The sequence below is a fragment of the Aedes aegypti genome, chromosome 3, assembly GCF_002204515.2.
Source record: "Aedes aegypti strain LVP_AGWG chromosome 3, AaegL5.0 Primary Assembly, whole genome shotgun sequence".
NCBI classification, from domain to species: domain Eukaryota; kingdom Metazoa; phylum Arthropoda; class Insecta; order Diptera; family Culicidae; genus Aedes; species Aedes aegypti.
Window position 1 is genome coordinate 215,887,108 of NC_035109.1, and position 13,610 is coordinate 215,900,717.

Consider the following 13,610-nt stretch of genomic DNA (forward strand, 5'->3'; position numbering starts at 1 on the left):
AAGCAAGGTAATTCGATATAGTATGAACACATATATTTTCTTCTATAAAACAAACCTTATTCAAAGCGTACACGTTTATTCTGCTGGCACCGATATCTCGCAGATCCCGTTCTGCATCATACCGCAAGTCATTGGAAACTGAGATCCAGATGGACTTCTTCCGACCTTTCAGATAATTCTCATAAATGATTCCGGCGATCGTTCGACCCTTACCAACACCAGCTCCATCTCCCACCAGAAAACCAGCTCTAGAACCATCCGCCAGCAGGTGGTCATGTGCTTGACTGGCATAGGTGATCGACTCCAACTGAAGGGCGCTCAATTGGCCGGCATTGATTGGTTCCGGCGGTATCGATATTTTATAATACACGTCGGATGGTTCCACCGAAGACAGCGAGGCGGTCTCCACTACCGGGTCGGGATGCTTCTTGCCGATTTTCACTGAAATGGACAACTCTCAACAATCTGATGCAGAAAAATTCCAAAGAATTGAATTTACATTTTGCCGGCCAATATTCAGCATACGTTTCGGCAACGCCCATTTCCTCCTCTTCCGCTTCTTCTTCCTCCGGTGGCTGAATTAGCTACGGCGGAAAATAAAGTTTAGAGTAATTTGCCTTTTCTCACTAAGATTTTTATTATTTTCATGATTTCCTGTAACCTTATTGGTTTAACATCTAATTGGTTTAGTCTAGAAATCAATAGACCAATCTGTGGAGGAAGTTCCAGGAGGGATTCATTGAGAAAACCTCTAAGACTTCCTGGACAATTTCCTTGAAGAATCCTTAGAGTAATTACTCAAGGAATCAGTGGACAAATTCAAAAAAGCATTTCCGGAATTTCCGGATCAATTCCTGCAAGAACACGTAGAATCGAAATGGCTAGACTAATTTTTCATCGATTTTTGGAGTAATCGACGTAGAAGCTCTTGAACGAATTTTTGTAGCATTTCCTGGAAAAATCCTAAACGAGTTTTTTAACCCTAAAAAAAAAAGGTTTCAGTGGTAGGATTCTCGTAGGAATCATAAGAAGATCACTTGGAGAAAATCATGGGAGATTCTCTAGCAGCATTTCAAGAGAAGGAGAAAATCTAATGGAATTTGGTTAGCATAGCTTAAGAAATATCGGAACAAATAATTGAGAGAATTGCTATATGCATTTCTCGAAGAATTTTATAGAACACACTTCTATATTCACGTTTGACGGGGTTGGTGGTCTGATGGCTACCGCTTCTGCTTCATAAGCAGAAGGTCATGGGTTCAATCCCAGGCCCGTCCCTTTCCTGGTACTTTGTAGTTGTATATCTCTCACTTGCTTCTGTCTTCCATTCTAAATCTATCGCACTCAAACTACCGTGTACGCACCAAACTTTGCGCAGTTAAGAAATTATCATCGTATTTTTGCTTCAAATAAGGCTAAAATATGTATTTTTTTATTCAATTTTCTGTCAAAGATAGGCTTTTAGCCTTTCAGTAGAACACGTGATTTAAAAAAAATAAAAAAGATTCATAAAAAATTAAAAAAATGCAAGAGGTGATGCAATACCTTGTGCCTAACATTGCGCACAAAATCTGAATTGTTCCTAACTTTGCGCATAATGTTCCTAACTTTGCGCATGCCTTAATTGCTCGTTCGCTCTAAATAATTTTACTTTTTTACTGGTTTTGCATTAAATAAAAAGGTTACAACTAATATGAGTTTCATCAGTAGTTTTTCCGTGAATTTAAATTCAATTTAATTTATTCAACAACCACAAACATAGAGTGACCACGAATAGTGATTTACACTGTTCTTATTTTTTATTATATTTTTTTAATTTTTTAACCTTTTTTTATTTTTTTGTTGTTTTTGTTTTTCGTTTTTCCTATTTTGTTTCATCTCCTTCAATAACTACCGAAATTCGATGCTCGTATTCACTGCTGATGGCCGTGAACGATTCAATTTCGCACAATTTAGAAGCTTTCTAAAGAAAATCTTCTCTGTTGTACATGTCGTCAGCTGGAAGTGGAGGATTTCCAGATGAACTTGACGAGTCATTAGCAGTGATGTGCTTCAATTAAAGTTCAGACATGCTATGCTCGAGAGATTTCTCGTTTGTCTATTAATATTGCAAGCTGCAGGTTGCTTAGGGACTGTCCCTTAATGGACGGACCTTTACTTTCAACTGAAGCTTCATCGAATCCATGGAAAGCATCGATAAGTTCGGGATTCGATGTATCGTTGATCTCTCGTGATTAATTATTTTTTATTTATTTGACGTCAGTACGGATATTCCATAATTGAACGTTTTTTGCTAGACAACTGAATTTTGAATTATTGTCCATGAAGTGGTAAGCCAACCTTTGCGCTATCAATTTTCCAAGTTCACAGTAAAAGTCTCCTCCTGCGTCAAGTGGGTTTTCCGAGATTTTTCGATGCAAACCTTGCCTTCAGCTTCATACAAAAGGTCCTTTCAGAAATATTATATGTAGCCACTGCCTTATGGATTGAGTGACCATTCCTGGTAAGATCGACAGCTATTATCATTTGTAATGACGTACATGTATGTACGTGCCATTTTGAATTGCTAGAAGTGCGCAAAAATTAAGACCCTCATGTAAAAAATGGGTCCTAACATTGCGCATCGCTTTTTTTTCAAATAAAAATTCGACATATTGTATGGAAAATTGAGGGAATTACTAGAATATTACCTCTTTTTGCAAATACACCGCAAATATACATCTCACAACACAGTTTTGTTCGAAAAAATGTTGATTTTTGGCAAAGCCACTCCTTAGTGCTTGTGCTAAGACGGTGTAAAAGTTGACGTTTATACGTGTGACGATAGGGTTTTTGGGTTATTTACTAACATTTACGAGGTTTTCTTAGTAAACAAATGTATGTCAAATACTTATTTCACATAAACGAACATGTTACTGAAACTGAATTGTTGAAAAAATCATTGATTAATTATCATTTTTTCATGCTTCTTAAAAATGCGCAAAGTTTGGAGCTGCGCAAAGTTAGGTGCGTACACGGTATTCGTTCATAGCAAACGCTAGAACCAGAGACGCTTCCATTCTTCTACGCGCATGCTTTTTCTTACGCCTGATACATAGGCAGTCTGCTAACCACAAAAGCAAACCTCTCTGCCATGCCTTTCCCCCAATCCATACACTCCGCATGAACTGGCGTAGATACAGTCGGACTCCACGGTCTACAGTGGGCTAGTATAAGTGCAACATCATTTCCTCCTCCTTCCCCACATTGGTCTGCATTCTGACGTGGCAGGCGCCATTATAGCCTAAAAATAGAAGATCACCAGCACTTATACACTGAGGGTGTCTGTTAGTCCCAAGCAGTCATTCGGTTGGTTCCTTGTGTAAGTGCAGCTGATCTGGCGATACTGGAGTAGCATCCACGGGCGGCCAATCAAGCTCAAGCTCAAGCTCACACTTCTATATTCACGTTTCTACACTTCTACAGGAATCACGCAAAAATGTTTAAACCAATTGAAAATCAGTTGAACCAATTGAAAAATGTCTTAAACTCAGTCAACAATGACTGGATGGAAACGACATTTAATGTTGATCGTAGGTACAATTTAGTAGAGCCGGATCGCTCTGTCTGGGATGTGGGAGGACCACAAATTCGCTCAGGTTCAATAGTCTTTTATACTAACGGTTCCAAACAAAACGATCAAGTGGGAGCTGGTGTTACAGGTCCCGGTGTATGTTTATCAGTCTCAATGGGCAGACGGCCAACCGTCTTCCAAGCTGAAATACAAGCTATACTAGAATGTGCTTCTATTTGCTTAAAAAGAAAATACAAGCATTCCAACATATGCATTTTTCCTGATAGCCAAGCAGCGCTCGCTGCTTGGTTTGGGAATGTACTCTCTTACTTCAAAAATTATCGGTAAACAATACTATAGTTCCTTACTGGGTGCCTGGGCATCAGGGAATAGAAGAAAATGAAAAAGCAGATGAGCTGGCCAGAGTTGGATCATCTCAACATTTACAAGGGGCAGAGTCTTTCTGTGGAGTCTCACCATGCTCCATTAAAATGGAGCTTATGCACTGGGAAAAAGCCATGGTAAATACCAACTGGAATAAAACTGTTGAAGCCCGCCAATCTAAAAAGTTTATAACACCCAATAAATCAAATACACAAAAACTTCTCGCCTTGTCAAAAAAAGACCTGTTTGCATACACAGGACTAATTACAGCACATTGTTTAGTTAAATATCATTTACGACTAATCAAGAGAATTGAAGATGATATTTGTCGCTTTTGTAGTGAGGAAACAGAAACCTCTGAACACCTTCTATGTTACTGTGTTGCATTTTTTCCTGTGAGATTAAAGTATCTTGATCAAGGGTTTCTACAGCCCTCTGCTATATGGTCCTTAGCTCCATTCAAAGTAGTTCGGTTTATACGACATATTATTCCTGTTGCAACGACTGCATCCATCGAAACGCCCCTCGAACGCATAAAAACCATCCATGCGAATGAGTGGGGAAATGTCAGTACAAAGGAGAATTGAGAAACAGCTTATCATTGTTGATTGATTGATGTGGAAGCAGAATCATTTACTAAGAAGTGAATTATAATCTATTTACTATTACTATATTAAAACTAAATATTTACAGATAGCGCCTTGAATTACTCTGTATTGAATATAAATAATTGAATTTGTTTGCCTAGTAGGAGACCAAATGTAAGTAACATAAAATATACCACACGCGTATCTCTAACTATCTCAAATAAATTTATAGCTTTGAGCTAATCTCATCGGGAACATTGACGAGTTTTTGCTGAAAAGACCTCCGAAAGGCCAATACGTCTTAACAATCTCAAAGATTTGAGCCATCACCATGCAGAAATCTTTCGTTCGTCAGACGCGATCGAAAACTCGAGCCACCGAAGGAGCGGCTACCAGTCGTTCTCAACCTACCCGTGACGACGGTGCACGACTCAACATTCCAGAGATAGTTGCAACAGTCTTCGAACCTTCGTTGGTTGACATTGAGCACGGCGATGATAATGATTGTGCCGAGTGTAGACGACCCAATAGCGCGGAGTTGTACATGGTACAATGCGGATATTGCAAGCATTGGTACCATTTCTCGTGTGCAAAAGTGGATACAGTTACGGCACGGTCTAGTGAATTCGTTTGTGCGAAATGCAAAGCGTTGGATCCACCACCACCCGCTAGCACGCGAACCGGGCGATCGAGTGGTGCAAGTTCGAAGAGAATGCAGATTGCTCGGGATCTTCAGCGGTTAGAGGAAGAAAGAAATTTGCGGGAACGACTGGAAGATGAAAGGATGCAGAACGAGAAGTTGCTGGTCGAAAAAGCGATGAGAGAAAAATTGGAACGCGAAAAGGAGTACTTGGATCGGAAGCATGAATTGCTTCGCCAGCAAGACGAGGAGGCATTGAGTATGCGGAGTAGCCGTAGCAGTCGAAGTCAAGCAAGCAGTCGACACAAGATAGAGGCTTGGTTTGACCAACAACAAAGGCTCGATTCGCTCATCCTTCCGTTGAATCAAAAGGATCCTGAACAGGTATCTGCGAATCCACCTGCAGACCCTGTGGGTTCATCAACACCTGTGGACATGAGCAAAATTACTGACGTCGAACTCCAGCAGGCTCCAGCTGGAATCATGGAAGCTGAATCCGTTCCTCGTACAACTGATAGCATTTCCATTGGAGAAAGCCCGGGGACGGAAGATGATTTCCGTCAAGTTCAGCCACAGTATAATATAGAACGACAGCCAAACGTTCCCAGTCTACCGTTGGTGAACTTACAGCCGTTCATTCGTCTTCTGGAGGAAGCGAATCCCACAAGCACGTTCGTCCCAAAACCAATAAATGCGGATCCAAGAATCGTGAAGAGAGTTATGGGGCCATCATTACCCTACGCAGTATGGCAACGCGAAACAAGCGAGATGTGGAAGCAGCATGCTCGTGAACAGCAATGCCCAGAGGAATTAGAAGAACCCCGTAATCGACACCATCGCGAGCAGGAGTTGGTTGATCTGTTGAAGCGTTCCGAGGAACAGCGGGAGCAAGACAGGTTGCGGATGCAGGAAATTGAGGCTATGCTAACGAGGCAACATGCAATCGAAAAGCAACATCAAAAGGAGAACGACGTTAGGAGAAAGCAAGAAATGGAGTTAATAAATCAACTGAAGCTCATTGAACAACAGTACATGCAGGAAAAGGTGAAGCGTGACGAAGAAAGGCAATCGTTTCTGGCCAAGGAACAGCATCTGACTGAGCAGCTGGATTTTTTGCGTCTACAGAGCAGACAACCATCGACTGCGGAACAGCACGGAAAACTGACGGATCCAACTTGCCAACAAGGTTCAACCGTGAGTACTGCAATTCAGTATAGGAGAGTAGGATCCCCCCAGACTCCATATGTAACTCCAAAGGTAGGGCCAAGGCAGCCAGACTTCATTCAAGCCGAACCGGCGCAATTCGATCTCTTCGAGTCCGCCTATCCTCAACCGGTGTTACAAGCCCCTACACCTCATCAGATGGCAGCAAGGCAAGTCATATCGAGAGAGTTGCCGATTTTCTCTGGTGACCTCATCGAATGGCCACTTTTCATTAGCAGCTACAATCATTCTACCGAGGCATGTGGCTACTCCTCTTCAGAAAACCTGCTACGTTTGCAACGATCTCTGAAAGGTGCAGCCAAGGAAGCTGTTAGTAGTTTTCTCCTGCATCCGTCTACAGTGCCACTGATCATTTCGACCCTTCAGACGCTGTACGGGAGACCTGAACAGATAGTGCACAATCTTGTAGCTAAAGTGCGTAGTACGCCCGCTCCGAAAGCAGAAAGACTGGAGACGCTTATCCAGTTCGGTTTGGCTGTGCAAAATTTGTGTGGTCATTTAAAAGCGGTAGGAATGGAAACCATCTTTCCAACCCTATCCTGCTTCAAGAGCTGGTGGACAAGCTGCCGGCCAATATTAAGTTTAGCTGGGCACTTCACCAAGAGAATCTACCCATGGTTGATTTGGATTCATTCAGTGAATACATGAGGAAGGTTACGAACGCTACCAGTGGAGTTACGAACTTCTGCGTAACAGGAAAACCTACGAAAGACGAAAAGGTCAAGATAAAGGATAAGGCTTTCGTGAATGCTCACGCGACGTATGAACGGAAGGATTCAAAGCCAGCTACCAATCCAGTATCCACTGATCAACGAGAGCAGATCCAAGATTCTAAAGGGAAACGAAGCGAAGGAAGTAAGTACTGTCCAGTATGTAGCGTTGACAACCATACTACTGCGAGCTGCCCAGTCTTCAAGAAGCTTTCAATAGATAATCGGTGGAATTTTGTGAAGTGCCCATTCCTTATGCATTCATTGGACCAGCGGAATAAATAAAAAAATTGCGACAATGGAATTGGAAACTTTCAGTATTTCGGAGCCTGGGAGTGAAAAACGCTTCAACCTTTCCGAAGTGTACACTGTTGAGAATCTGGGTTTGCCTGAACAGACGTTGGATTTCGAACAGCTAACGAAAGAGTTCGAACATTTGCGTCATCTTCCCGTCAAAAGCTTCCAGAGGGCCGTTCCTGGATTGCTGATTGGATTGAGCAATTCGCATCTGCTGACCACCGTAAAGATTCGAGAAGGCAAGGAGCAAGAACCAATCGCTGCAAAGACCCGTATAGGATGGGCCGTCTGTGGTCGTGTACGAGGGGGAGAAAAGCAATTCCACCACCGTCAGATGCACATATGTACAGATTCGTTCGACCACGACCTGCATGACTACGTCCAGGAGTTTTTCTCTGTGGAGAGCCTTGGAGTAGCCATAGCCCCAAACCTGGAAGGTAGTGAGGAGCAGCGAACACGCCAAATTCTCGAAGAAACAACAGTACGGACAAAGGGCGGTAAATTTGAAACTGGGCTACTTTGGAAGCATGATTTAATTGAGTTTCCGGATAGTAGACCAATGGCTGAGCGTCGATTAAGATGCCTGGAGAGACGTCTGGAGAAGAATCCACAGCTATACGATAGCGTGCGGCAACAAATAACCGATTACGAGTCAAAAGGGTATATCCACCGAGTAACCAATGAAGAAATGTAGAAGTTTGACCCGCGCCGCACTTGGTACCTTCCGTTAGGCGTGGTACTCAACTCGAACAAGCCCGGGAAAATACGAGTCATTTGGGACGCGGCAGCAAAAGTTGGCGGAGTATCTTTGAACACGATGCTTCTAAAAGGACCAGACTTCTTAACACCGCAGCTGTCTGTAACGTTTAAATTCCGTGAGCGGGAAGTGGCGTTTTCCGGCGACATTCAAGAGATGTTCCTTCAAGTCGGAATCCGTAAAGAAGATCGTAGCGCGCTGTTATTTGTCTATCGCAATTCTCCAAGGGAGCCGATGGTGACGATGGCGTCCGACGTTGCTATCTTCGGAGCAACTTGTTCTCCAGCTCAATCACAATTTGTGAAGAACCGGAATGCTACAGAGAACGAGGAAGAATACCCTAGAGCAGCGGCAGCGATCAAAAACAAGCATTACGTCGACGACTATCTTGATAGTGTCGACACTGAAGAGGAAGCCGTTGAGTTAGCATTGGATGTGGCTAAAGTTCACCAAAAAGCTGGTTTCCATATCCGCAACTGGGTTTCAAATCGATCAGCAGTCCTCGAAGCAATCGGTGAAGTGAACCCAGTAACAGTGAAAAATCTTTCGATGAACAGTCAGAGTGGTTTCGAGCGGGTTCTTGGGATGTCGTGGCTACCGTGCGAAGATGTGTTCTGTTTCACAATCAACGTACAAGAGAACCTGGATGCTGAGATTGCGCCGACCAAGAGGATAATGCTTGGCTTCGTAATGAAAGTCTACGATCCATTGGGGCTAGTTGGCTCGCTAGTTGTACAAGGAAAGATACTACTCCAAGACGTCTGGAGAGTTAAAGTGGATTGGGACGAGCAAATTCCCGAAGTTCTGTTCGCACGATGGAAACAATGGATGCAGATTCTGAAGGAGGTGAACGAAGTCCGCATACCTCGATGCTACTTTCCGGGATACAGTCCAGCCTGTTACGATACCTTGGAGCTCCACATATTCGTGGATGGAAGCGCACAAGCATATTCCTCTGCTGCTTACTTTCGTGTTCGAGATCGTGGTCAGATACGATGTGCGTTAGTTGCCTCTAAAACAAAGATAGCTCCGCTTCAACTAGTTTCTGTTCCACGATTAGAATTGCAAGCGGCCGTAATTGGTGCACGTTTGCGGAAGTCCATCGAGGATGGTCACTCAATAAAAGTCACACGCACGTACTTCTGGAGTGATTCTAGCACTGTCATTTCGTGGATCAAATCCGACACCCGTCGATATCGGCAGTACGTAGCGTTTCGAGTCAATGAGATTTTAAGCTTATCCAAAGCTGAAGAATGGCGATGGTTAGGAACTAAGAGCAATGTTGCAGATGAAGCCACCAAGTGGGGAAAAGGACCAAACTGCAAGTCTGGAAGTCGCTGGGTACGTGGTCCTGCCTTTTTGCATGGTGAAGAGAATTGTTGGCCGAAGGATAAGTTCGAGATAATCGACGAAACGCAAGAAGAGCTGAGACCAGCGTACGTGTGCAGTCACTTTGTGGCAGAGACAATCATCGACATATCACGATTCTCCAAATACGAACGGCTGCTACGGAGTATGGCGTATGTCCATTGTTTCAGTAATAAGCTTTTGCAACGAATGAAAAGAATGCCGTTCGAAGATACAGGGAGTATAAGTGGTGAGGATTTGCGGAATGCGGAGAGATTTCTCTGGCGATACGCTCAGTCAGATGTTTATCCAGATGAGGTCGCCTTATTGAAGCGCAACAGCCATTTGACACCAGATAAACGACAATCGCTGTGTCGAAGCAGTTCGTTAGCGAATCTTCCACCTGTAATGGATGAACACGGACTGATCCGTGTGGATGGTCGAATCGCTGCTGCAAACTACGTAGAATACGATGCCAAGTTCCCTGTGATACTGCCTAAGGGACACCCGATCACAAGCTTGTTGTTGGACTATTACCACCGAAAGTTTCGCCACGCTAACAATGAAACGATCGTGAACGAAATTCGTCAGAAGTTTTACGTGCCGAAACTAAGAACTCAAGTTCGATCAGTAGCAAAACGTTGCCAGTGGTGCCGTATTTACAAAGTCGTTCCGGAAGTGCCAAGGATGAGTCAACTACCTCGGTTCCGTATTACGCCCTTTGTGAGGCCTTTTACGTTTGTAGGCATAGACTATTTCGGGCCTTATCTAGTAAAGGTCGGTCGTTGTGCGGTCAAGCGTTGGGTAGCGATATTCACGTGTCTAACCGTTCGGGCTATACACATGGAGGTAGTGCATTCTCTGTCAACGGATTCGTGCAAGAAGGCAGTTCGACGGTTTATAGCTCGTCGAGGAGCGCCACAAGAAGTGTACACGGATAACGGAACAAACTTCATTGGTGCGAGTAAAGAGCTAAACGACGAACTACGAGAAATCTACAACACCTTGGGTAGCAGTTTTACGGATACGAATACTCAATGGCGGTTCAACCCACCGGCTGCCCCACATATGGGCGGATGTTGGGAGCGGATGGTCCGATCCGTGAAGACTGCTATTGGAACTTTGCCGGAGTCGCGGAAGTTGGACGACGAATCGTTTATCACCCTACTGGCAGAGGCGGAGCACATGGTGAATTCGCGCCCCTTAACCTTTTTGCCACTCGATAGCGAAGAGAAGGAGTCGCTAACTCCAAACCATTTTTGATGCTTAGCTCTAATGGAGTTCGACAATCGATCAAGATGCCGGTAGATGAAAAAAGATTACTTCTGGACTCGCTGGACCATCGAGTATTTGCCAATAATATCTCGGCGATCAAAATGGTTCAAGGAGGTTGCACCAATCGAGGTAGGAGCGTTGGTGATGATAGCAGACGGGAAAATCCGGAACCAATGGATACGTGGTCGTGTTACCCGGACATATCCCGGCAAGGATGGAGCAGTACGACTAGCAGACGTAGAGACGCCTACAGGAGTGTTGAAAAGAAGAGCGGTGTGCAAGCTGGCTGTTTTGGATGTCTGCGATCGTCAGGAACCTGCAATAAGCAATGGTGATATAGGGAACGGGCATCATGCAGCGGATCGTCGTGGATATGGTGCCGTTGAACCAGTGTTCACACGACACGAGGGGGAGGATGTTGCGACGACTGCATCCATCGAAACGCCCCTCGAACGCATAAAAACCACACTGAGAACAGCGTTGCGGTTGAAAATACTATATCAGAGGGTTAAATTAAATACACAACGCCACTTGATTTGTGCAGACTAAATTCGCATTTATTTAGAATATTTGGTGCATTCAATTTTACCATGGCACCATTTGTATAGTAAAAATTACTATATCATGGTTAAAAACTTGCAGCAGACCAGAATCGAACCGAGGATCTGGCGATTGCCAAGCGCGAACGCTAGCCGCTCGGCTATCGACGCGGTTGGATTGAGAGGGAACAAAACGCAAATAAAAAGCGTTCATGATAGCTCAATCGTGGTTGCGATAGTAAATTTAAAAACACGTTCATGGTTCTCATTACTGCAACGCTTGTTTCAGTGCATCCATGCGAATGAGTGGGGAAATGTCAGTACAAAGGAGAATTGAGAAACAGCTTATCATTGTTGATTGATTGATGTGGAAGCAGAATCATTTACTAAGAAGTGAATTATAATCTATTTACTATTACTATATTAAAACTAAATATTTACAGATAGCGCCTTGAATTACTCTGTATTGAATATAAATAATTGAATTTGTTTGCCTAGTAGGAGACCAAATGTAAGTAACATAAAATATACCACACGCGTATCTCTAACTATCTCAAATAAATTTATAGCTTTGAGCTAATCTCATCGGGAACATTGACGAGTTTTTGCTGAAAAGACCTCCGAAAGGCCAATACGTCTTAACAATTCCTTATTTTGAAAATACCGAAATCATGAGTTGAGGATAACTAATCATTGTAATCTATCACCTTGAATACGGTTATACATTAAAATGGGTGGTGTATCACAATAGGTCAAACAAATATATATATATATATATATATATATATATATATATATATATATATATATATATATATATATATATATATATATATATATATATATATATATATATATATATATATATATATATATATATATTTCCTTGGTAGTGCTTCTCCGTATATCCAAACCTTCACCATTGTGCAACTGTCCTTAACAAGTTCCTTCTAAATGCACTGCAAATCATTTGTTTATCTCAGATTCTAGTAATATCATATGAAGGTTTGGATATACGGAGAAGCACTACCAAGGAAAGTTTAAAAAAGTTATTATTGGGTCTGCTTTTCAAGATTGCGAATGAAAACATGGAATGAAGAATTACAATATATACTGTGATAAGCATCAGTAGTGTAGCCAGTAATGGCACCAAAGTAGAAAATTGTTTGCAAATTATTTTCAAATTTTTTAATCTGGGATTTGAAAATTTAAAATGTTAAAATGGAAACCGTTTTCAGGTTTTATCATGAATTTAAAGTTTATTAGTTTGCGTGTTTGTATTATTAATACGTATAACAAAAAAAAAAACAACAAAAACAAAACAAAATTAGATATAGTCGTATAGTCTGAAGACTTATGTCACTCATAGTGCTGAACAATCGTCGAATTATTATACTAATCCCAATCAAATACCTACATTGAAGAAATCTCCAAATTACATAACGCATACATCTCCAAATTACAAGAAAGAAACTGATGGCATGTTCGGGTGTTAAGGTGTTCGAGTCAACGCATTAGCCCATGTGTTTCTCCAGCGTAGTTTGCATTTTCTAAGTGGATTCTTAAATAAAATAGTCTCGTCAATATATCGGGGATTGGTTTTTGGCACCAATCGCATTAAATTCTAACAGATTCTTTCGCTTGAAAGTAGCGAGTGATTTCGTAGTTCAAACGATGAATTTCATTATCTTAAACACAATTTATGTTCAGTGTAATGTAGACAAGGCAAGAAATGAAAAACAATCCACTGAATTTTGACGAGTGTATTTTCTTCTACTTGGGAAAATGAAAAAAAAATTGGGGAGATATAGATCAGAGCTGCGGTGTAAACAAATTATTGCATTTTCAGGCATTGCAGAACTCGCTCTCATTTGATTTTGAAGCACGATCAAGCAATGTATCACAAGTTGTAACCAGTCTGATAAATAGAAGCAGCGAATGAGAGCCCCAAAGAGAGAGAGAGCGATGATAAAGTCCATTTTTCTCGCTTGTTTACCATTGGGGTAGGTGTTTTACTTTACTGGCACGATAAACAATCCCCGAACTTCCGATAGCTATATTGTCCCCTAGGTTTGGAGCATATTTATAGGGGTTTTATCATCACTGCAATGATCTGATCAAAGTTGTAGCAGTATACGATAAACAATCTCTCATAATGTGCTGCATATTATGATAGTTACAGAGAGCGATATGTGAGAGATTTTCTCAATTTTCTCAGGATTCAATCCCTATGCATTTTACATAGAAAAAGAGTTTTGCGAATGTGAAGAAATAAGTTGAATTTGGTTTATTTTAGC

General features: G+C 42.1%; 1 protein-coding gene across 3 annotated transcripts in view; it reads right to left on the reverse strand.

Annotated features, from left to right (window-relative positions):
- LOC5570046 (protein strawberry notch) overlaps window positions 1-13,610 on the reverse strand; it is a 56,413-nt gene that overhangs the window by 8,572 nt on the left and 34,231 nt on the right. For all 3 annotated transcript variants that reach the window (XM_021852317.1, XM_021852316.1, XM_021852318.1), the window contains 2 exons: window positions 500-584; window positions 56-441 (listed from right to left, as the gene is read on the reverse strand). In XM_021852317.1, coding sequence (XP_021708009.1) covers window positions 56-441; window positions 500-584 — 471 coding nt within the window. The remainder of the gene's footprint in view (window positions 1-55; window positions 442-499; window positions 585-13,610) is intronic.